Genomic DNA, 25,944 nt, shown 5'->3' with positions numbered 1-25,944 from the left:
AATTTCAGTTTAACTAATACGAATCCTGAAGTTGTATCTGAGAAAATAGCTCAATTTTCCTTGTTTGAGCTGACTCCAGAAGGAATTCTCTATTTAAAGGTTTTGTTCCTTGAAATGTGTTGCTGTTGATGGTGGCGGGTAGAAGGGGCACTGAGGGGGCTGGGGATGTGGCTCAAGCGGTAGTGCGCTCACCTGGCATGCACAAGTCGCTGGGTTCGATCCTCAGCACCACATAAAATAAAGATGTTGTGTCCACCGAAAACTAAAAAATTAAAAAATTCTCTCCCTTTAAAAAAAGGGAGGGGGCACTGAGGGAACTGAGGGGAACGTTTATTCCATGTTTCTGAGATTCACTTTGCCCCTGTCTCCGTTGATTCCTGCTTCTTTCCTTCCTTCCTTTCCTTTTTCCCATTTCCCTTCCAGCCTGCTAGCATAGCATCTTCTACATTCTAGAAGTAACAGAGAACAGGAAAGCAAAGGTCTGGGCCCTCCTAGAGTTCACTGTGGTGGATAAAGACAGACAACCAGTAAATAAACCAACCAGATAAATACAGACTGTATAAGTCTCAAAAGAAAATGTAAGGCATGATGAAAGAAGGGGAGAGAGAAGCTCTTTGGGAGGGATGGTCAGAGAGGCCATTTTCTGGAAGTGACAATAGTTTTAAAGATTGAAGGGAAAGCAGGATATGATGGCACACTCCTGTAATCCCAGCAACTCTGGAGGCTGAGAGGAGAGATTGCAAGTTCAAAGCCAGGCTGGGAAACTTAGCAAGATGGGATGTAGTTCAGTGGTAAAGTGCCCCTGGGTTCAAGCCCCAGTATCTCAAAAAGCAGATAAAGAAAGACTGAAGGAAGAGGATGAAACAGCTTGTCGAATGCGCCCGGTATAAAGGAGTCTAAGAGCACATGGGGTGGAGGGAGCTAACAGGAAGGGCAAAGTCCCAGAGGAAGGAAAGGGCTAAGGAGCCTTGCAGACTGGAGAGGTGACCATGGTGGCTGTAATGAGTAACAAGGGTGAAAAGTGGAACAAGTCAAGTAGGGCAAGTGTGGATCCCACACTGGATCCACTCGGGCTGTGGTTTTGAGTTTTGTTCTCAAGATAATAAGTGTGTCAGGAGTGAGTTAAGGAAAAGGGGTGACATGATTTGACTGTTGTAAGGCCATTCTGGCCACTTTGTGGGGACTGGATTGTAAAGGTCGGTAGGCAAATGGGAGACCGATTGAGGGTGCTCTTCTGTGCTTTCCTTTCCTGAAATCAGAACCCAGGATTAGACGAGCTTGAGGGGTCCACCCAGTGGCCGGTTCTCTGATGGGGTGTTGGTTCATCCTGTGCCCTGCCTTCCCTCACTAGGTTTGACTATGAAGGGCTGGAGCCCAAGGCGACATTTTATATCATGAGGGACCTGGAGGCCCTGGTCACAGACAAGTCCTTCATTGGCCAGCAGTTTGCCGTGGGGAGCCACATCTACAGTGTGGCGAAGACAGACAGCTTCGAATACGTGGACCCTGTGGATGGCACCGTGACCAAGAAACAGGTACTTGCTAGAGAATCAGTGAAACATAACCTGGCAGAGGTGGTGGACAGGATGTCCTAGAACTGAAGGAGTGTTTGGGGCTGATCTATTCCAAGCCCTTTATTGTACACATTAGTTCTCTGCAACCAGGACAGAGGCGGCCTTGGTGAAGGTCACCTCACTAGTTAGTGGCAGAGGGGAATCAGAACATGCACCCTCTCTGTCTAGTATTCTGTCCACTTGTTAACTGATGGGCCAATGCCTCAAATAGGTACAGACCCAGCATTTCCTTCTCTGATGTTTGCAGCCTCAAGGTCTTCATATGCTGTGGCCATCACTGGTATTAGCTGTAGAGAAGTTACTCGGAGCTCAAGAACGCTGTCCTTGGGACCCCCGAGTGCAGGGATGTTTCAGCTTCCATTGCCTCATGCCATTGAGGACTCACAGGAGCTTAGTCAGATGGATTTGGCACCCCTCCTAGGAAAGAAATAGTTGGAAAATTTGCCCAGAAACGCCCCCCACCCAAAGGAAGGTTTGTGGTTGTGAACGATCATAGTAGATAACTGGCGAAACCAACGACAACTTCTATTGTGGACTCCTCTTTACGAAATGTGTAAGAAACATTGATAGTTATTATAATTATTTATCTGTTCAGTTTTGTTTATTTGTTGGCTATGGCAAATATTGGCCCCTCTAAGAGCACATTATAGGCATTAATTTTTGTAATTTATACACCCTGAGTAATGTTAAGAGAAGTGCAGTCCCCAAATTCCTAAAAATCTTAACTTTTTATATATTCTTCATAAGTATAGACAATAAAATCAGGCAGAACCTGCAGGCCTTTGGGGGCTAGATATAATGTAGTTACTTGTATTTTAATTTGACTAGAATTTCCTATATCCTCCTTGTCATATGATCCCCCAACTTGCAATAAATCCACATACCTTCTTGCTATTCTCTTGGTACTCTCTCGGGTCTACTTACTTATATAGTGGTCTTTTATCTCCAGGAAAATATCAGTCTTTCATTATAGAAGCCCTCTGATGGCCCAACAAACTGATTGTCTCCTCACTTTGGAAAAAGAAGGGTAGTAGAGAAAATCATGGATAAGGAGCTAGGAGACTCAGCATCACCTCCTGCCACCTACTAATTGAGACTTTCAGAAAGTTGCTTAATTTCTTGGGGCCATAGTTTCTTCCTCATCTGTAGAATGCTTACCTCACAGAATTATTTTAGAAATAGAATGTAATCAAATACACAAAAGCTCTTAGCTATCCTTTGTATAAAAAGTCCCCAATACATTTTTATATTTGTGGTGTGTTTTATTCAAGGATTGGAATGCATTTGCTCTGAAAAAACATCAGTGAATCAATCTTTGGAAAGTTGGGAGCTTAGCTGGCATCTCTGAGCCTGTATTTAGATGTGGATTTTCCAGTTGTGTACCACGTGCCCATTTCCATTTTATACAGGGCTTTCTGGACAAACTTCCCCCAAATTCAAGGCTCACTTTGTTTTTGTTACTGCAGGATTCAAGAGACATAAAATATGTGCTTTCTAAAGTATCCTCGGGAGGTTTTGTTCACTGATGAGGAAAACTTGGAAACTGTCCCTTGGAGGGATGGGTCTACTCAATGCCAGGTTCTGGACTTTATCTGCTCATGAGAAAGCTTGTGTGTTGAGCTGATTTGTTTTTATGTTTGATCCAATATCACTCTACCTTTTATCTTCCTCAGTACAATCAGTATTTAGATACTTTTCCCCCAGGATGTTCTGTAACCATTCACATCAGGCTAATTTCACAACCCAACCTCAAGTTCTGACATCAGTTTATTCCACTCCCCTTTGTCTCCACCACCATGGAGATTGGTTTCCATTTTTATTCTAGAATTTATTGAATTTTTTTCCTTTCCATACTCCTTCATCTGATTGGAAATATGACTGTAAATAGATAAGCGTTATCAGGACCTTTGTGTTGTTCACCGTTCCAGATTTCAGGAACCTAGTGACATCTTCATTGGCTGGTGGCCCTGAGTCACACTGGAGCTTCTCTGTAGTCTGGGTTTGGTTCAGTGAGGGTGTTGAGGGGTCAGTTCACACCAGCAGCATCTCTACAATCAGCCAGTCATAGATGATTCTTTTCATCTGTTGATCCTGTTGGCTACACAGGGATTCCCTGCATAGAGAGGCCGTGTGGCACTTTGGGATTTCAGTAGCATCAGCATTCAATTCCAGGGATAGTAAGTCTGGGTACACTATAGGTAATACTGTGCAAATGAGCACCCTTTTCGACTACAGATACCTAAAAGACACCTGAATTTACTAGGATCATTTCAAAGTAGTTATACATTACCTTGGCACATTAATTGACAAGAACTTACCAAATATATAATTTTAGTTTTTTCATAGTACAGTTTTTATATACATATATAAAAGCTTTATTGAGATATAATTTACCTACTATACAATTAACCCATTTAAGTGGTATACTTTCATGATTTCTCTATTTGTAAAATTGTGTGGGCATCAGCATAATCAATTTGAGAATTTCCACCAGCAGTATGTATATGAGGGTTTCTGTTTTCCCACACCTTTGCTAAGTCTTGTTATTTTGGTTTCTTAGCATACTGTTACTTCAAGACAACATACAAAATTATGGATTATTTTAAAATTCATATAGAAGGAAATTTAATCTCCATAAGGAAACACAGACAGATGCCTCTCAACCCAGAGAAAACAGGAAACCCACAGGGTCTGTGCTAGTTATGGGAGGCTGATTGCTCTGGACCTATTTATTCAGTATTCTTCTGTGTTGCAATCAGACATGTTGGCCTTGTCACTCTCTAGATTTGTGATTTGGAGCACACTACTTCTCTGAACTTCAACTTGAAGGTTGAAGGTAATAATTATCATGAAGGGTAATGGGGAAAGTTTGAGGAGAATGTTCTAGAAAGTCCCAGGTACAGTGGCAGGCACCTAGTCAGTGCTCAGAAAATATTAGTTCCTTCCCCTTATAGAATCCTTGATTTGATTAGTGTGAGGAAATATTGAAATGGTAAATTTCTCTCTTCTGCTCTCCTATTTTTCCTCTTCTCCCTTAGATACACAAGCAACATGTATATATGTTTTTGAAAATTGTCTTCAATATGCCAGATTGTTAGAAAATATTCCCCCAAATTCTTTTGTTTATTCTATCCTTAAAATATTTCACAGTTAAATTTGAGATACAAAGTAGTGGGAGATTCCCAATTGCCTCTTGTTTAGTTTCATTCTACCTACTGGAGGAAAAAAAAAAAAAAGTACACAACAGATAGGATTTTCAGCAACAATTTTTAAAACAATGTTTTAATATTCCTGTTTTGTCAAAAAATTTTCTCAAAGCACAACATTCTGCTGCAGAGCATCCTGTGCCTTAGGGTGCTACCACAATGTTTATGAGCAACATCTAAGTGTGCAGGTTTAAAGTCAGGAAGTCTTGGCTATGTGTCTTAACTTTTCCATCCCCTTGTGCCTCTCGGGCAAGTCATTCAACCTCCCTGTGCCATCTTTTCCTTATCTGAGGAGATAGCAATAATAATTGGGGCCAGTTCAAATAGCCATTTGGAGAATTAAATGAAATAATACATACACATTTTTGGCATATAACAAATATGAGTAAGTACTTAACTAAAATTAGTTTGTTAAAAGAGCATCCTTGGGAAAGAAAGATTTTGGCATTTAATGAACTACATATGATAAGAAAAGCAGGGGGAAATATACAGCTCTTCAAGTTGTCATGTGAAGATACGAGAAGACCTCTTTAGTTTCTGACTCATCTGTGCATTGATTCAAACTCACATTTCCCTTTCTTTCCCAGAGAACTCCCCCTGCCTGCCACCACCAACACATACACACACTCAGATGCAGAAAGGGAAAGGTTTTTTAAGGCAGCTTAGTCTCTCTTTTGTCCTTAATTTGAGGTCAGAGTCAGGAAACAGCTCATGGAAAAAAAAAAAAAAAAAGGCTGTTTCATATACAACTCTAGAGATAAGGCAGAAATGCTTCTCCAACAAAAATGAAATTAAAATCCTTTCCAGGTGATAAGCCCCTGCTCAACCCCACTGCTGTGGAGACGTTTAGAGAAGGCTATCCTGTGATACTCGGTGAGGGTCATTCAAGGAGCAAGAAGGAAACCCTGAAGTATTCAACCCCCAATGTGTGTTCCTAGGGATCTTTCCAGCCATACTGGGGCTTGTTAGGTTTCATGGCATTCGCCATGGCTGCCTCCAAGTGTCCGATATGTTGGTGATGTTGGGGAGCCAGAGAGGAATTGACCCATGTGTTCCATGGGTCCAAGAGAGATTGATTTAGAAATAGCAATTTAACAAGGCTTGATTCCATTATATTTCTTTGTTTCCATGAGGGTATATCACTGTATATTCTCAGGTAAAATCTGAATGAGTGGTTGATCCTCAAAATGAGTGGGAAAAATAAGCCAATAGCTTCTAGGACAACAGTTTGATCAAACTTACGACAACTTTAAGAAGTTCCCAGGGTATGCCTTGTAACAAGATGAAAAAGATACAAAAGGTTAGGAAACTCCCATGTGGCCTAAAGGGCAACCTTTCTTCAAGGATGAATCAATTGTACAGACATTCTGAGTTTCCTTTGTGCCAGGCAGAGTCTCTCTTCCCTCCACCATCAGTATGCAAAAAACATTATCAATACCAAGATGGCGGCTTATCATTATGTCCTCCTGTTATGCTTTGTATATGAGGTGTTCCTCAGTGAGCTCATGTGATAGACAATGTAGGAATTTTCAGAGGTGAAATGACTAGATTATAGCTGTAATCTAATCAGTGGATCTATTCATTTGATGGATTGATAATATTGGGTGGTAATTATAGGCAGGTGGGGTATGCCTTTGGGGCTTATGTTTCGTCCCTGGCACCTTACTTGCTCTCACTGCTTCCTGGATGCCACAAGCTGAGTAGTTTTCCTCATGCCCTTCTGCCATGATGTTCTGCCTCACCTCCAGCCCAAAACAACAACAAAAAAAAAATGAGCTGATCATGGACCAAACATTTGCGACTGTGAGCCCAAAATAAATTTTTTTCTCCTCTAATTTTTTTTTTTTTTTTTTTTTTGCTCTTGTTAGGTATTTTGATCACAGCAACAAAAAGCTGACTAACACAGAAATTCATCCTAGGCCTGGGATTGTTGCTGCGACTAACCTGACCACATGATTTAGAAGCCTTTGGGACGGGTTTGTAGGAGGAATTTGGAAAAGTTTGGAGATGCAGGCTGGAAAAATCTTAAAATGTTGTAAGCAGAACTTAATGGGTGATTCTTCTAGGATCTCAGAAGACTAAAATGCCAGTAAAAATATACACAATAATGACTGTGCTCAGGAGATTTCAGATGGGTCTGAGGTATCTATTGGAAATGGAACTGGAGGCTACATGTGTTACATTCTGGCAAAGAACTTGTTTACAGTTTGCCCATGTCTTAAGACTTTCTATGAGGCTGAATTTAAAAGTGATGGACAAATTAACCCAGAGGAAGAAATTTCAAGACAGTATGGCACTCTCACCATGGCATGGATGTGTTCTGGAAGATTTCAGCAAGGTTAACTGTGAAAATTAGGAGCAAAAAGCAAAGAGTAAAGATTTTTAAAACTTTTAGTTGGGTCAGAAAAGAAGCACATGTAATATCAGGGCCAAGGAACTTGTGATTAATAAAGAGATTATCACCACTGAAAAGAAGCTGAGTTCTTTGTACAGAAACAAAGTTGCATGTTATTTTAGGAATCAGCAAGACTACATCCATGACAGGCTCAAGGGTATAAAAATTAAAACTCCTTTGAGAATAAACAATGGGGGTGCCCTGCTCACAACGGGGACAGGCTAGAAAATTGTTTGCCCAGGATTTGTGTCACTATACTTGGCTGCCCTGGAACTCAGAGGCCACTATAGCTGTGGCCCCAGGGGGGGCTAACTTACTGCTTAAACTGGCTGCAGACCTTGGCATTGTCCACACGATGCTGGATGCTGGTTCTGCAGGAATGCAGGGTACTGAAGTTAGGAGACTTCCACTGAGATTTCCAAAAGAGATCTGAGGGGCCAAAGTGTAGCGAGGTTAAAATACCTTCAGGTAGCCCCTGGAGAGGGCAATGGGTGAAACTGTGAGAAGGGAGCCAAAGCTAAAACGGAGACCCCAGGGATTAAGAGATGCCAGCAAAGAGGAATGTCTGCCAAGAAAAGTTGCTGGTGGCACACGGAGCCAGCTGAGGAGAAAGGCCCTGTGGGCAGCAACCAGAAAGGTCAAAGGGGGCATGGCTGTCTAATTCCTTTAGAGATCACATCTCACCAACATGTACCCTAGCTGCTGGACATGGAGCTATAGGAGTGGTTTGTCCAGCTGTGTTTAGGTCTTGTTTTCCTCCCATCCCTTCTTTCTATGCCCCTATTCCTTCTTTTTGGAATGGGCATATTAACTCTGTTCGGATATATACTTGATATATGTATCTTGCTTTGATGTTTATAGGGGCTCGCAGCCAAGAGCTTCCCTTGAGTCTCAGAGGAGACTTTGGACTTGGACTTCTGGGTGATGCTGGAACTGTTAAGACTGCAGGACTTTTGGAGATGAACTAAATGCTTTTTGCATTGTGAGATAGACATGAGCTTTTGGGGGTCAGAGGTGGAATGTTATGGTTAGTATATGAGGTGTACCCCAATAAGCTTATTTGACAGGCAATGTAGGAGTGTTCAGGAGTGAAATGGTTAAATCTCATGACAGCTATAACTTAATTAGTAAATGAATCCATCTGATGAATAAATAATTTGAAAAGAATACTGTTCTGAGTGGTAACTGTAGGCAGGTTGGCATGTCACTGGGGGCTTGACCTCAGAGTTTATATGTTGCCCTGGCTGGCACTTCACTTGCTCTCATTCCCAGCCACCATGAGCTGAGCAGCCTGCTTTTGCCACACTCTTCTTCCATCATGTTCTACTTCACCTCAGGCACAGAGCAATGGAGTTGGCTAACCATGGACTGAACCTCTTAAACTGAGCTCAAAATAAACTTTTCCTCCTCTAAGTTGTTCTTGTCAGGTATTTTGGTCACAGCAACAAAAAGCTGACTAACACACCTTCTCACCTCCTACTTGGAGCCTAAGTCCTAGAATTTCTGCTCAACACCCACAATTATGAGACTTACCCAGCTCTTAAAGAAGGAACCCTCTAGTCTGTTGTCTGTCGTGAATGAAGGACAGGCTGACAGAAGTGGTGCCACAATAGGAGAGATGGCCTAGTGTCACCGTAATGGCATCAATCCAGAACTGTAACTTACATTTGAAAATTTGCTTTGAAATGAGAAACCTTGATACTTCATGAGCAAAACTGAAGTAACTGAGTCTCTTTCCATGACTAGTCCAACTCCTGTCTTTCTATTTAGCAAGCTCAAAAATGAAATCCCACTAGTGCTAAAGGCATTTGCAAAGTAACAGTTCAGCTGATATTAAAAAAACCTGATGAAAATAAATGCATGCCAGTTAGCTGATGTGGAAAACCAAGTCCAATTTGATTATGTCAGGCTAACTCTGGGCATATTAATACCTCTTCAAGTTATGCAGCCCGCATGGAAACATTCTGATGTTCTCACCCTGGAAAAAAAAGAACCATTTGAAATGAGTTCAAACAAAAAAGCACACTTTGAAGACTATGCTAAAGTCTGTTTGCTTTTGGAGTTGTTTTAATATGCAGTAAGGTGTCTGCAATTTTTAATTTCACTATTTGGAAATCATAAAGAAAGTAAGTTGGCAGTCTGAAAATCACATTTTAGTTTTAGTACATGGTGTTTTAACATGTACCTTGTTGCCACCAAACCCTGGGCAGCAATACAGAGAAGCTCACTGAGATGTCATCATCCTGTAATGGCCACCAAGTGAGGTCAGCTGGGGAGTCTGGGTCTTCAAGGCTGAAGTCTTCTCTCTTCAGGCTTAACTAGTCAACCATCAACCCTCAACTTTATTTTATTTATTTATTTATTTATTTTTTAATTTAATTTAATTTATTTATATTTTTGGTACTGGGGATTGAACTCGGGCACTCAACCACTGAACAACATCCCCAGCCCTATTTTGTATTTTATTTAGAGTCAGAGTCTCACTGAGTTGCTTACGGCCTCGTGAGGTTGCTGAGGCTGACTTTGAATTCATGATCCTCCTGCCTCAGCCTCCCCAAGCCACTGGGATTACAGGCGTGCACCAATGTATGATATGTCAAGATCATTGTACTGTCATTTGTAACTAATAAAAAAATAGATAAATAAAATAAAGATCCATCAACAACTAAAAAAATAAACAAATTAACTGGGTGCAGTGATGCACGCCTGTAAGCCCTCAACATCCTAATCAATGAACCAAGTGAGAGAAGGCACAGTGATAATTTATCATTGTCTTTATCATGCTCCATTTGCTGGAGTGTGGTTTATGCATCTGGAAGCAGAACTTTGGAAGTCATTTCAGTCACACTGATTAGTCCACATTGAGTTTAGTTAAATCCAAAAGTTAGTACCCAGATAAAGCTCTTCTGTGTTCAAAACCAGAAATGTTTAGGACATGGGATGATAATCACCACATGCATATTGAATGCAGGAATGTGGATTTAAAAAAATTCATTTTCTGTTGCAAATTGTGATGTAGAAAAAAATTATGTAATAAATATATATTCCTTTTCTAACTTAGGATAACATGGTGAAGTTTGACTCATTTATGTCTTATAAATGACATAGTACTTACCAAAACTTATGTTTTGTTCCTGGCACTTGTTCTCATTCCCAGCCACCATGAGCTGAGCAGCCTGCCTTTGCTTACCAAACACTATGAGACAGTCTGCCCTCTTGCATTGAGGATCCATGGCATACAGAATAGATGAGATTCCTGCCCTCTGCATTCAGTTGAGCAAGGAAAACAAATTGATATTAAACTTGTAATTGCTATCAAGTTTATTGAACCGTATTGCTGAGAAAGAACTTACTTGGGTATGCATTTCATGGGGAACTAATCCAGACCAAGATTCTAGAAAGCTCTTTATGGAGAGGTGATAGTTAAATTGTGCCTGGAACAATAAGTAGGAGCTGGCCCAGGTGAAACTACCTTATCAGACTACCTACCTTTCCACAATTAAATGGGGTCAATGTGGTTGTTTAGCTTTCTAGATAAAGAGCCAGTATTTCCTATAGGCATTCTCAGAGCATGTTGTGATAGCTATGGTTATAATTCTCTACTCAATTGCTTACTCTGCAAACCTGTAGTTGTAAATAAAGACAATTAGGTTATGTATTGTCCTAATATGCCTCTTGGTATGACATCTTGAAAACCATGGATTAAAAATATTTTTCTAATAGCCACTATTTCTGAGATTTTTCTATTTATCCTTTAAGGGTCAAACACATAATCAGTGCTTTATAATAACCCACTGACTGATTTGAAAATGGGGTGATGGAGATGCTGTTTCTGGTTAATTGGGAAGTCCTCATTCCCCTGTTTCTGATTAATTGGAGTCGTAATGAATTACCTTCTCTTGGCCTAAGTTGATTGTTCAAGGTCTATCTTAGTAACTATCTAAGCCTTCTGCAATCAGTTACTTCCTACTAAAATGCTAACATGTCTGTGTAGTCAAGAGGCTAACCATCACCAGGAAATACAAATATAAAAGGAAAAAGCTGCAAACTATCACAGGAACAAGAGAGGAAGCTATGCTGTCATCCAGGTCAAGGGCTTCTGAATCCAATATATCCCAGAACTGGGGCAGGTGTTGTGTGAACAGGGATCAGCAGTCATTTTGGTGGGAAAATAGAATGTGTGTGACCTACTTCCATTGCTCCATATCTGACAGTGGAAGTCTTGATGAGGAATAAGTTTTAAGTCTATTTCCTCAGTAGCCCTCTCATCATATAAAGTTTTTTGTTTGTTTGTTTTTTGCTAGGTATAGGTTTTAAAAGAACATTTTAAAAGATCTTTGATTTCCTCAAATATGTCTTTCTAAGTGTTAACACCAAGTTAGCTGGACAGTTGTGACAAAAAAGAAAAACATTTACAAAAATCTTCTCTAGCTTAGAGGAGGGCAGCTGGATATGAAGGTACAGTCAGTGCACTGCACAAAGGCACTTGGTCTAATACAGAAGAATTACTGAAGTCCAGTCTAGCTAAGAGGAAAGATACTTTTTGGTAATTTGCCGACCCAGGGGAGACACCTTTTTGTAATTCATATGAAGGTACTGCATGGACTAGCTGCTCCCTTGCTCAGCTGCATTTGAATTCATGCTCACTGTTAATTCTATGACTTAAACAAAGAAAAATGGGCAATTCTGTGTAGTGTGTGTGTGTGTGTGTGTGTGTGTGTAGAGATATGTCTGTTCAATCCAAATCCCCTGCTTTATGGGCTGCATGCTTTCTTCTACAAAATATGGTTCAGATGTTACACAGCAATATTTTCACCTTGAAGCTTTCCAGATAAATCGTTTGGGATTTCCTGTGGGAGAAAATATCTGAATTAAGCTCACAGAATCTCTCTTTTCTAAGACTGTCCTGTCTCCAGGTTCACATGCCTGGTGTAGCCAACTGACTGTATAAGTGACATTGTACCAGATTTCAGAGCCATATGCTCTTTCCCCTGGAATTCATCCCACATCGGTATTTGACTAGGTCCGATGCTGCCAAGTAACTGTTGGTAATGTACAGTTCCTCCTTCCCGCCTGGCTGCAACATGTCCTGAGTCTCCAAACTAACATCTGGCAGCACTGCATGTATTTAGCAACTTGCGGATTTCTCTGCATTGATTTACACAAGGGCTTAAAAAAACCAAACAACAAAAACCCTAACATTCATTTATCAAACGTTTATCAGATACTTACTCTACGTAAGGCTTTGAGCCAGCTTTGGGGACCGTACAAAACATATGAGATACTGTTCAAACAATTTCACACGAAGGGTCATGGATGAACTTCAGCAGTTTCATATGGACCAACATCAGATCACAAACCTGAAGTCAGAAAATAGGCTGAAGTCCTAGGTCCTCTGTTCACTAAACATGTTTCATTGAACATGTTTTTTTGAAACTCTTTTTCTTTTCAGTTGTGGCCTGGATGACACAAAGTTCCTTCTTTCAGGAACTTCAGGGTCTAAATTGGCCGATTATGGAGGTCAGGATCCATTGCTTCAAGATCTTTATTGTCAAAAAAGTCAGTTCAGTGGCAGATATAGAGAAGAAAAAGGGGAAGAGATCTGTGAGGTCAGCAATGATTTCAGAGGGCATGACAACGTTCCTAAGTGAAATTAATCTTAATTCTGCCTAATTTAAAGTCAGTATGTACCATTGCATCATAAACCATCAGTGTTAAGGCTTTAGTTAGCGGTATGCGCCAAATCTGGAAGCTTGGAAAACTTGGAGCACAGCACCATTTTCATTAAAAGTTTAGTAAAGGAAGAATCATAATATTTGTACAGTGATTGATAACTTTTTGAGGCAACTTTGCCAAAACATTTCCTAATCTGATGCTCACAGAAACTCAACAAGCTAAGTTATTTTTTCCTTTGATTTTTGGAAAACTAAGGCTGAAGAACTTACATGACTTACTCAAGACCACCAGCTAATAAGTGGCCACGTTGGAGTCCTAGCCTGGTTTATCTACTTGCTATTCCTGTACTATTTTCAAACTGCCCATGAATAGTAAATCAAAGAGTAGAAAAATCTGAGGGGATTAAAAAAAAAGAATTGCAGTAGTTACTACTGGAAGCAGACTGGAGGGTAATTGTGCGGCAGCAGCTGCATGTGACAGGGTTCCTTTAACACCATTCCTCACTGCAAGAAATCCAGGGTGGGAAAAGCCTACTATTCACTGAGGCACACACCACAGGCACTCAGGAGGAAGGGAAATGCTGGGCCAGAACTGAAGGGCCCTTTTATACCCCTTCCCCATACAAATTAAACCACAGTGCCTGGGGTGAGAGCAAGAGCTTGGCACCACCGTTTTTTAAAAGATCCTCCTGGCTAATTCCAGTGTGCAGCAAAGTTTGCAATTTGTCCAAGATTATGCAACCAGTAATGGGAAGCTACCTGGATTCAACTTCATTGTGTTTTTCAAGCCCCAGCTTTGTTTCAGAATATTTTGAGAAATGAAGAATGGGAAGATACCCCAGAGAAGCTCCCATAATGATATGTCACATCATTTCTATAATTTTATTTTCCACAACTATCCTTCAGGGGTGGGTACATTTGCTCCAATTCACCATGAGGAATGTGTTTTCATTTGGCCTGTGAGCCCTTGCTAAAAGTGGAGGGAGGCCTTCAGAGACTGCCTTGGTGGGGACCCTGGTGTGTTCACACCTGGTGTTGAACATGCAGTGATGTTTATTCAACAAGTGTTTTTGGAAGACCTGCTGTGTGCCAGGTATTGTGCTAGATTAGGCAGGTAAAGTGGAGGTAAGCAAGGTTCTGCCCTCCCAGAACATGTCAGTGAAGGAAAGACTCAAAGACAAAATTGAGCAATTCCAACATTTTAGGGTTAAGGCTGCAAGGGGAACTCATTTTATTCATCTACTGTAGGACTCGGTTCTTCAAGAGGATTTGTGGCAGCAAAAACATAATGAAGTTATTAGAATGTAAATAAGAAACAGAAATCTAGACTAGGGAATATATAAATTAGAGAGTCAAGAAAAGAAGAAGAAAAACTCACAGTTATGCAAGTCATAAGGATCCACTTGGACTGAACCTCAAACTTAGCATTAAGTATCCTGGCAGCCATATTGAAAAGGGAAATATGGTTAATTACAAAGTACTTGTCATCAGAAAGAAAAAGAAGACCAGTTCCTCGGGAAAGGAAAGGCTTTTCTAACACTTGGCTCTTGAGGAAATGTCTTACATGAAGCTTCCTACAGTCTCTAGCAATCTTCCTATAGTTACTATGAAAGTGGACTTTATAAGACAGTGCCTTGCAGCACCACACAATAAAAGTGAGAATACAAAACTAAAATGCAATGTAATAAATTCATTTTTGTCAGGCGTAGTTGATCAGAAGTTGATTGGGACCAAATATGTCCAGATGAATTTATTATGGCTAGAAGGTGGAACATCTAGACATGGAGGAAATGGATACCCTGATAAATTTGTCATGAACACAATTTCTGTCCATTGAGATTTTGATAAGGCAGATGATAGTTATATTTTCTATTGTCTGGTGTAGGGTTGAAAGCTAAATATTCTATGTTGTAGATAATGTTATGATTTGCACCAGGAGATAGCAAATGTTTAAGTAAAGGGATAGGTAGTACATTTAGGCCTTGTGGCCCAGATGCCCTCTGTCACAACTGTTCATCTCTGCTATTGTGGCACAAAAGCAACCACAGGCAATATATCACTGATTGGGCATGGTTGAGTTCCACTGAAACTTATTTGTAGAAACAGGTAGCAAGTCAAATTCCACTTATAATTAGTACATTGCCAACCCCTGGTGTAACCTAAAAAATAAAGGCAAATTATATGATTAATACTTTGTTGAAATTAAGAGTTAGAAACTTGACAAGTCTTGGTTAGTGATGACTTTTGCCCCATAGCATAATGGATAGCAGGTGGTGATCCACACTGGAAAGAACATAGCTCTTGTTTGGGTTGCACTATCCATGAGGCTCATGTAAGGAACATGCAGATCTCAAAGCAATCCTGTTCAGCTAATCACACATTAAGGATATAGTCCTGGGATTTTTGAAACACAAGAATGGCCTGGATCTAAAAAACCTGACATTCCATGTGGAAAAGAAGAACTATGATATTCTTCACCTGAAATTATCTCCTAAACAACATGGATTCTCAATTTAGATATCATGGTTGGTTTCCTACGAAAGAGAGAAGATGTTGAACTATTTCTAGTGGGCTAACGTCTGCTATTTACTCCTTTAATTTTTCAAGTGCAAAATCTATTGCCTACCAGATGTAGATTCAGAGGGTTTTCTATGAGTATAGCATGTAGCATAACCAAAGTTATTATGGATACCCTCAAGAAAAAAATAGCATGAGTTCATTATTTAAAGTCTGTTTTGAGCAGATAACACATATGGATGGTTTGTTATAACTTGAATTATTAAATACCTCTCAGTAGCCATAAACTAATCTAAGAGGTTAATTGTATAATGAAAGTGACCTTAAAGGGTTTTTGTCTGGAAGATCACTGGAAGAAGAGGTCCCAAGTTATCTAGAATCTACAACAACAAATGTGTTATTGTCTCAGCTTTAGAATTATTTAAACCAACTAATATGTACGCCATAGTCCTGAGCAGTGAGTTTCATATTGGTGAGTACCATACAAGGCGACATTGGGAATGTAAGATTAAAAGTAAATAACAGCTTCAAAAGTGTTTGTAAAAACATCACTGTGAACACAACTATGGAACCTTTGGGGCTTTATTGTCAGTTTGAATATAATATGATGTGATGCTTTCCAGATCATAGACAATTTGTTCATTTGCTTCAATTGGAATTTTGTTGACCATTTACTTCTTTAGCAGCAAAAGGTAGTTCAGAAAACTGTTTCTAATTACTTTAATAAACTAGCATATATTGTATCTTTATCTCCACATACTCAGGACTTAATCCAGGGCCTAGTCCATAAAAGCCACCCTTAAAGGTTTTCCCAATGAATGAATCCTGGACAGTATTACCCTGCTTGCAAAGTCAATAGAGTAATTGGTTGCCACTAAGGGAGATGGCTCCCTGTTGTTTTTGTTGAACTTCTCTAAAAGAAACTAAAGCTTTTTATTGGGGATGGAACAAAATTTGCTTGTTAAACCTAGACAAGCAGAAAACCACTCAGACGGAACCATAATCTGCTTCTGTCAGGTATCACCAGGTGAGGCTAGGGGTAAGGAGTTGGCACTAAGATTTATGTAGCAGTTATGATACAATTTTAATAATGCCTTACTTTTTTTAACAGGCAGAATTTGAGGCCAGAGGTTTCAAGGATAAGTTATTTAGGGAGAAGGCTTGATGCAAAGTTGCTCAAGACATTCACATTTTAAGAAGCAGCAAGTCACCGTCTTATTCTTCCTCTTTCACCCTCTGGCCTCTGTCAACATGCTTATTAACAATAATTTATCAGTTGTCTTAGGAGAACAAATTTCCTTCAGCAGAAGTCAAAATGTGATCTTATGGTCAACATATTTAAATATCCCTACCACAAATAAGAGGAAATATAGAGAGTAGGGACATTCTGAACCAAAAATGAACTAACATTGGGCAGCTCTAGCTAGGTTCCTACCCTATCCTGGTAGCCAGGACTTAGAGGTGAGAAGAAAGGAGAGAGCCATGAGGGTGAGGGCGTGTTCAGCCACTGTCCGCACAGCTGAGGCTGTAGCTCTGAGCATTTCATTGTGGGGTTCAACTACTACCAGAAGAATGTGGAAATGAGGAAAAAATCAGAACAAAGCAAAGAGACATGCTTAAAGCAACATCGAACAATATGTGGGGTGACCCTCACCTGAACACGGACAATTTTTCTAACTGAAATAGATACATTGCCTACCTGCATCAAGAAGGTTTGTAAAGGATGCACTTTGACTTAAAGAACATGTATTAAGGGCTGGGGTTGTGGCTCAGGCGGTAGCGCGCTCGCCTCGCATGCGTGCGGCCCGGGTTCGATCCTCAGCACCACATACCAACAAAGATGTTGTGTCCGCCGAGAACTAAATGAAATAAATGTTAAAAATTCTCTCTCTCCCCTCTCTCCTCTCTCACTCTCTCTTTAAAAAAAAAAAAAAAAAAAAAGAACATGTATTAAATATCATCCTATCTCATTACCCCTACTTCTTCCTGATTTAAGCATCTGCTCATAGTTTTGATCCTAACCCTCACCAACATTAACCACAGAGCAACAGAAATAGAATGAAGAGACAAGTGGACAACCTCAAGAGGCATTTAGGTTTACCATACTGTTCCACTTGAGTAAGCATGCAAAGCCAGTGAACAGTTGTCATGACCCTGATGTTTTTCAGATCATAGTCTTATGCTGATTGCCACAGTGGCTTGGAGTTATTTATCATCTGCTTGATCATTTGTTCACTGATCCATTTTGGTTGTCTTTGGTCTCAGGGCCTGAGGATCATTTTCTCGGATGCATCACGGCTCATCTTCAGGCTTAGTTCCTCCAGTGGCGTGAGAGCCACCATCAGGCTGTACGCAGAGAGCTACGAGAGGGATCCCAGCGGTCATGACCAGGAACCACAGGTACAAAAGCAGAGCTCTTCTCTCCACACTATGTGTCTCACCACTCCTAGCAAATTTCAAGATCTTCCATGGGTCTTTAGTGGAAAGGCATGTTGAAAGCTTCAGTTGATGGCAAGCCGAAAAATTCCTTTTTAGCATTTGTTTATAAGTTCAGACCACTATTTCTCAACTTGGCTCTCTTGACTGTTCTGCAGTTTGATTGGGGTGATACTAAGAAAAGGCACTTTGTATAGATAAGTTTAAAAATTTTCAAGTTAGAGTCAAACTGGTTGAATGTCTGATTATTCCTGTGTAAATTATGCATCTCCAAGTGTTTTGAAAACTCTGAGTTGGACCATACCTGGAAGTACCAGTGTAGATGCAATCCTTAGCTTCCTCTCTGAGGCCATTTCAATAATCACAAATAGCTCAACCATAAGTTTCCCCACTCCCCTAGTCATTAAGCACCAGACAATATTGACTAGTACCAAAAACAACCCACTGTGATATTGGGAACATCAGCAGCAGCTGCTGACTGCTCCTGTCTCCTTGGTCTATGCTTCAGTTTGGGTTTTGCATAGTCCTCAAAAAGATGACTCTTTGAGCTGAAATATCTGCATATACTTCTTTGTGGAAAAGCAGAGAAACAAAGAAATACTGTTTCTCATTGTGGAGTTGCTCAGAATTTCCAGCTATAATATGCTTTTGGATGGAATAAGACACTGGGAGGAGTTTCTTTCTTTGTCATTCATTTAGTTAATTTGTGTTTTCATGGTTATCTTTCTTTGGAGAATCTCAAGGAACTTGGTCATAATAGTGCTATATAGATCCTCGCACCAGACTTATAGCCAAAAGACTTATCTGGAATAAAACAATCCCAAATGAGGAAGGAGAGGCCATAGAGCTGTTTCCAGGGTCACTGGGAGCATGAGTGGGCAGGACACATTGCCAGCTTCAGCCCTGGGTCCTTCCTCCCACGATCACAGGCACTCCATGCCATGAAGGGGCCATGTTCTGCCAAAATAATTTTCTGGTAAGTACATTTTGCCCAAGATAGTACCAAATCATTGCAAGAGCTAGATGGAAGCTTACCCTCTCTTTCCGAATAAAGCACTCTTCTACATCCCATGTTGGGAAGGGAGCTTGCAGCAAGCCCTGGAAGTCCACAGCTACGTACAGGGTGAGGAATGATATTCCTGGCCTCCCCAGCTCTGACTCATTCTGACTCAGGGCTATTTTTTCTGAACATTCTTTTCCCTATTTGCACAGGGCAAATTGTTATGATACTTGCTTACTTCTATGTACTTCTCCTCCCTAAGCCCAGGCCAGGAGACATGCATGAAAATAATTCTATACCCAGATGAGTATCTCTCTGAAGTGGTCCATAAAAGCAGAGTGGTAATTTTTGAAGCCCAAAACTCTAAAGGCCTGTCTTTAGAAGGTTGTGTGGATAAAGAAAACCTAAATAATGCTCATCTTATTCCCCATTACTGAAAATATTTCATCTTGTTGGCTTAAGGATGTTGCTCTTCTGATCTGATATTACTTTGCTTTCTAATCATGAGTAAGAGTTTTTCCCAAGCCTAATTAATTGTGCCTCAGAATATTTAGCACATGATCTCCCTAAAAATGTTATATCAAAATAGAACTTCTTGTTAAAATATTGCACATCATTGACTCACCAACTTAAGTCCTACTGCATAGGTCAAGCTAACATAGAGTAAAAATTTTAAAGAAATCCAAACACCTAAAGAAAAGGAAGAAGCTTCTCTTATCAAGCCTCCCTGTGTTAATTATTGCTCAGCTCTACCTAGACACTTGCACTGGAGTATTTGGGGGCTCCCTTTAAGTGTAACTTTATAGGACCACCTGCTTCACCCTCCCAAGAGCTCTGGAAGGAAAGGCCTTTGGTTAACTGTTAACAGAGATCAAAGATAAGACATGTTCTCAAGCTGCTGGTGTTGTTACTGATCCAGGCCCAACAGGGAGAGACTGGCTTGTATTGCTTTCTCAGCTGCAGAGAGAATCCCTCCAACCCTTTCAGCTTGTTCTTATTTGTAGCCCAGAAAGCAGAGGATAAACACCCACTCTGCTCTCACCCCTGTGCCTATGCATACATGCAGACACCCTTTAAAGTAACTCTGTAATCTGCAGAGATTCCATTGATAAGCTTATTCCAATTCAACAGGTAGTTTTTAATGTTTGCACACCCTAACTCAATTGCCATCTACATTCAAGTCATTTTGCTAGAGTTCTTCTCAGCTGATTTATCAGCATCTGGCTATTTTATTTTGAACATGAGTCATTTCTTTTCCAGACATCTTAAGCACATGTGAACAGAGCATGTTGTAGACATTTACACTCATTGCCTTGCAAAAGTATTCAGAACTAACCTAGTGATTCAACTAGGAAAAGTTGTGATATAATTAATATGTTCCTGGATCTCCTACATGTGGACTTTTCATGTGTGTCTTTTTGCATAAATAATTATGCCATAAGTTGATGTCAAATAATTTCTTACCTATATCAAAATTTTTTTTAAAAAAATATGAAATGGTGGTAAGGGAAGGAGATAAGAAGATAAATGATGCTTTGCCCTCATTTGGGTCCTAGGAAAATCAGGAAGGAAGTAACCAAAGGCCAATTGCTAAAAGATTTCATAGTTTAAAAAATAAAGATTAATTTTACTGGAAATAAGGAGACTTTCATTGAGCTCGCAAACCAGCTGGTAGTAATTTGGAAAAAAGGGATAAGCCAAAAGGCTTTAAATTCACAGGTAACCAGAAAGAGCATGATTGGGTACATCTTTCCCACCCAATTTATTAGCAGAACTACTAGATTAACTTTTTATTCACTTTCTTCCCTTGCACTTTGGAGCCCATGGGCAGAGTAGCTAATGAACAATAGAGAATCCAAAGAGAAAGGAAAGAAATTTTTTTTTTTCAGGGATAGGATAATCACAGACTGATAATCAGCTTAAGGCTAATCAACCATTGGCTTTGATAGTTTCATGGTAGAATATAACTACACTCCATCAAACCCCAGTCCTTTGGAGAAGTCTAACTCTCCCCAACCTTCCTTGCAAGTGAGGAATTTATACCTGGAAGACTTTAAGGACGAATATCTAAGTATCAGAAGTCACTCTGTATTTGATTCCTCTGTCAAACCAAAGGGCATCTGCCATCTTGTTCTACCTGTTCTTATTATGACTTAACAATCCAGAAATGGAAAGCACAGAGCCATTTTATTTCATGAAGGTAGAATATATAATTTGCTAAGGAAAACAGGATACCTTTTTTTTTTTTTTTTCAGGGAGGGCACTGTGAATACATTGAGACTGTCCCCAATAAACTAGGAGACTTGTTCGTTTGAGTTACATGTCTTCATCCTATTGTAGAACCACACATCTCTCTAGAGATGGGTTGCTGAAGAAGAGAGAACATGGAAAGAGTAAAAGAGATCAGTAGTTCTCAGCCCAGACTGCACATCAGAACCTTTTGAAGAGACTGATAGAAATATCCAGGCCTAGGTCCCCCACTCCTGGAAATTCCACTTTAATTATTCTGAAGTGGGACTTCTGATTCTAATTAAACCAGGGCTTCTCAAACCTTAATTACATACAAAATACCTGGGGATCATGCTAAAGTGCTATTCTGACTTAAGTGTGAGGAGGCCATAGGCTCTGCATTTCACAAGCTGCCAGGTGACTGTATACTGCTGGTCCAGGAGCCACACACTTTGAATAACAAAGAGTTAGATAAGCTGCCAAGTCCTAGCAGCAGGACTTTCTATTCAGAACTGTAGAATGAGGGACACCAGCTTTTAGTGTCTCCACAGGTTGGTCTCTGCCCTGTAGACTTGGATCTCCACTGCCTATTGGACTCCGCTTGTGTGTCCCATAGGCAGCACCACCTGACACATGCAAAACTGAACAGTGGAAATAAGGAGACCTTCAATAAGCTCTCAAAGCAACTGGTAGTAATTTGGAAAAAAAGGGATAAGCCAAAAGGTTTTAAATTCACAGGTAACCAGAAACAGCAGGATTGGGTACAACCAACCTGTGGAGACACTAGAAATTGGCGTCCCTCATTCTACAGTTCTGAATACAAAGTCCTGCTGCTAGGACTTGGCTCATCTAACTGTTTGTTATTCAAAGTGTGGCTCTTGGACCAGCAGTATACCAGGTGATGAGTATATCAATAACAGCTGGTATATGGTAAATGTACAGTAGAATTTTGCCAAATGAATGAAAGGTTGAGTATTATTAAGTACTTTGGAATGCCCTTGACTGATTATGTTTCATGGGAAACTGGAATATTCTGTATTCAGTGTAAACCTTGGTATTGCCATCAGACTTCCATACTGTAATGGGGGCACTGAATAAAATAAATCGCCGTTATTAAGGTACCTATAATCTACAGGGCTCCATTCTGGATAGTTCACACGTACCTATTTTCTTATCATTCCAATGGCCCCCCCAGAGCAGTCAAAGAAGTTGAGTGAGGGATTCAGACCCACTGGAGGGTCAAAATAGGTCTTTCTTATAATAAAATCTTTGATGTCCATAGTTACATTTAAGGTCCAGAGGAGAAAGAATTTCTTCCTACCTGAGTCTAAGTCCAAGCCTACATTCGGAGCCTTAGTTCAGTATTATTGTTAAGAGGCTTTCTTCTCACCTAACCAGTTCTTTGAGTCTCTGACATCAACTGGGTGTCCAAGAACTCAGTTCAATTATAACACTATCCGGAGCTCACTCAGACCCCACTGGTTAAGGGCTCAGTTCCACAAGACTGCCCCAGTACTGATGTCAGCTGCAAGTGAGGTGCCTAGGGTACCCATAGTTCTGTCTGGCCAACCTCAAATTCCAACGTTCCCATGACCTTCCTTCAGGTTTAATAATTCACTGGAACAACTTACCAGAAATTAGGAGATTACTTACTATTACTGGTTTATTTTAAAGAATAGAACTCAGAATCAGCCAATGGAAGAGGGCAAGCCTCCAGTGGGGGAGTGTGGAGACTTTCAATGAGCTCTCTTGATCTGTCCAGACCCTGTTGTTTAGGGGGCTTTATTGGAGTTCTATTACATATGTATGAAATAATTGGCCCTTGGTTGTTGACCTCAGCCTCCAGCCCTTCTTCCCTCCCTGAAGGCCAGGAGATGGGATTGAAAGTTCCAACTCTCTGACCACCTGGGTGGATCCTTGGGCAGTCATCAATCTCAAGCCATGGAGGGACCCACTGAGAGTCACATTGTTCACATAGATCAGGTATGTTTGGAATATGAATAACGAAAAAAACATGCACACTCAGCAAGTTTCAAGAGTTTTGCATTTGTGTCAAGACCTGGGGACAAAAACCAAATATATATTTTTGTTATTTCAAACCTATAAAAAGTAGTAAATGACTGTTTTCTCTCCCTTATTTGAATCAGCCATGAATCGGTTTTGAAACTATTAAAAGAATAATGTTCAAAATGCCTATAGGTTATGTTTTATAGTTAAGGAATCTGGAATGATTGATCAAAAATTTGGAGAATAGAATTAAAGTGGAAATAACGTATATGATGTGGAAGAGTTGGAAACATAATGGAGTTCAGAAGTGACACATATAAAGACATTCACTTAGCGATTCCATGTTCACATGACAAGATAAAAGCATATATTTACATGTATGTGGATATATATCTACGTGTGAGAGAGAGTTAGCATCATTTTGGAGTCATAGTAGCTAAATATATATCAAAAACATTACTATGTTATTTAAAAAGGAAACCTACACAGTAATATCTCAATAGCTATATATGCAAGGAAAACCATGAGGAAATACTTCATTTTTCTCCCTAGAATTTAATCTGTATTGCTGCAATCTGGACCTATGCAGTGAGGGTGGAATGATGCAGACAGAGTTTAGAAAAGAAACACGTGGTGAGAGGATCGGACTATAAATGCTATGGCCAAGTTAGGGAGCTGGCTCATTTTTGCTTGGAAGAGAGGCATGACCTGGAGGTCTTTAGGAATTTAAAAAGTAATACGAGGTGGAGAAAGATGACCAGCTGTTCTCCATAGCTAATGAATATGTAATTTGAGGAAATAAACTCAAGCTGACCTGGAAGGGATTCAGATTGTCTGTTAGGACAGTTTCTCCTTAGTGAAGGCTCCTGTCCAGTTAGGATAGCTGGCTAATACTCTTCTAGAAGGCTCTATGCCCCCCATAGATTCAAACAATTTAAAAAATATAGGCAAGGGTGAAAGGATTTTAAGGCTAAAGTGCTTAAAATACTTTAGTATTTTAAATAAAGTATTTAAAATACTTTAGCCTTAATATGTGTGTTCTGTGATTATCTTTTTTTTTTTTTTTTTCCTGTTTAAGAAGAAACAAGTTCTAGTCAAGTGGGTTAGATTTCCCTCTAGTGGTGCAGAAAGGAACTCAGTGCAGCTGTGTTTTCACAAATCAAAGCAGAATTAAATTTGGGAAAGCAACAAACACGTACAGGTTTTCCATATGTCTACTCATTTAAGTAAATTACCTCCTGGAAAAACCCCCATGGGATCAACAGTCCTCCTTTTTCTTGCTTAGATATTGAAACCTGGACTCCCAATCTGCATTGCGTGCATTGCTTTCCACTGAGCCAAGGACACTCCCTGGGATGGTGGATCCTCTGTTGACATGTGGAAAACTCCCTTGGGCTGGGAATTTGGCAGCTGTTTCCAGAGATCAGAGTCTATTAAAGACCAGGGCTGTTTAGAGTTTTGATGACAAGGGGCCTTTTCCTTAGCTGGTGGTTGTGAGCAAAACTCCCTTCGAGGTACATGACGGTCCTGTCCCCCAACACTAGACACCACTAGGATTTGGGAGAAAGTAGGTGTCTGTACTGTAAACTGCTTGTGTCCATCCCGCAGACAGAGCCCAACTCAAATCTGCCTTTAGTACCCTATCTACAAAGGGGACCCTTATTCCAAATTTTGTAAGAATATCTTGGCATTGCCAACTTTTCCCACAACCTAGGGGCCTTAAGAACAGAACAGTGAGGAGCTAGAAGTTGTACCTTGATCCGTTTTGGGGTGGTGGTGATCAGTTTATGTAAGGTTTAAAAACTCTAAACCTTGAAAAAAAATTATTTCCCCTATCTACCTCCTTGATGTAATTCAAAATAAAAACAAAATTAGTTTTAAAAACAAATGTAATGAAATGTAATATTTTGATTTTTTTCTTATGGCTCTATTCTGCTTATCTGCAATTTAAAAAAAAAATTTTAGCTGTAGTTGAACACAATACTTTTTTTTTTTTTTTATGTGCTGCTGAGGATTGAACCCAGCATTTCACACATGCCAGGCGAGCACTCTACTGCTGAGCCACAACCCCAGCCTCACTTTTCTAAAATATTAAGTGTCACTTTCTTACCAAAATATTTTATTGTGGAGCCTCTGCTTGGCTACGTCTAAAACACATGCATAACCAGCTATTGGTTATCTCGGCGCTAATAATGTCCACAAATCACCGAGTCTGGCTGGATCTTGTTTACTCAGCCTGAAAAGGGAGCATGAATGATTTTGCATTGGTCACACAAGTACAGAGGGCCACTGCTCACAACTCCTCTCGCCAGATGAATGGGCTTGACAAGCTGTACCCAGCACAGTCTGCTTTTCCAGCATTCTCTTTGTTCCATCCCAGATGCACAACCAAGTTTCCGTGCCTTTCAGCAGAAAGCTGCGCTGGGTCTCTTGACTGGTCATGATTCAGGCTTTCTTTGAAGCAGTGCCCTTCTTTGGTGGGTAGTAAATCATTTGCTTTTCTCATAAACAAGACTGTATCTTAGCAAATGCATACTGACCGTGAACTCGAACACTGTGACCGTCAGAAGAAAGCCCTGGACTAGTATTGCAATCAGCTGCATCCAGAGGGACATTCCCTGGGTTGTGTATCATGGTCATGCTGCACTTGCAGGGGGAACGCAGGACCTGGGCTGTGATGGGGAGGAGTTTGGCTGTGTTCGCTCTCCTGTCTACTCTGGGATGATTTGAAGTGAGACATCCTAGTCCCATGCTCAGAGCTCCCATTCAAGATGCAGGTGAGGGATTGTTTTGTCCTTAGTTTTTGCAACCCTGGAATGCTGGGAGGTATGACAGACTCCAGGAAGGCAGCATTTCAATAGCAGTGTGCTTAAGCTTTGGGCAGGAGGGGAAATTGTGAAAGCTT

General features: G+C 40.3%; 1 protein-coding gene across 1 annotated transcript in view; it reads left to right on the top strand.

Moving 5' to 3' along the window:
- Pgm5 (phosphoglucomutase 5) overlaps window positions 1-25,944 on the top strand; it is a 168,884-nt gene that overhangs the window by 118,831 nt on the left and 24,109 nt on the right. The window contains exons 9-10 of the mRNA XM_077797016.1: window positions 1,352-1,535; window positions 17,633-17,767. Of these exons, the coding sequence (XP_077653142.1) occupies window positions 1,352-1,535; window positions 17,633-17,767 (319 nt within the window). The remainder of the gene's footprint in view (window positions 1-1,351; window positions 1,536-17,632; window positions 17,768-25,944) is intronic.

This window comes from Urocitellus parryii, chromosome 4 (genome assembly GCF_045843805.1).
Source record: "Urocitellus parryii isolate mUroPar1 chromosome 4, mUroPar1.hap1, whole genome shotgun sequence".
NCBI classification, from domain to species: Eukaryota; Metazoa; Chordata; class Mammalia; order Rodentia; family Sciuridae; genus Urocitellus; species Urocitellus parryii.
Note: the sequence above shows the minus strand (reverse complement) of the source record. Positions and strands in the feature narration are given on the sequence as shown.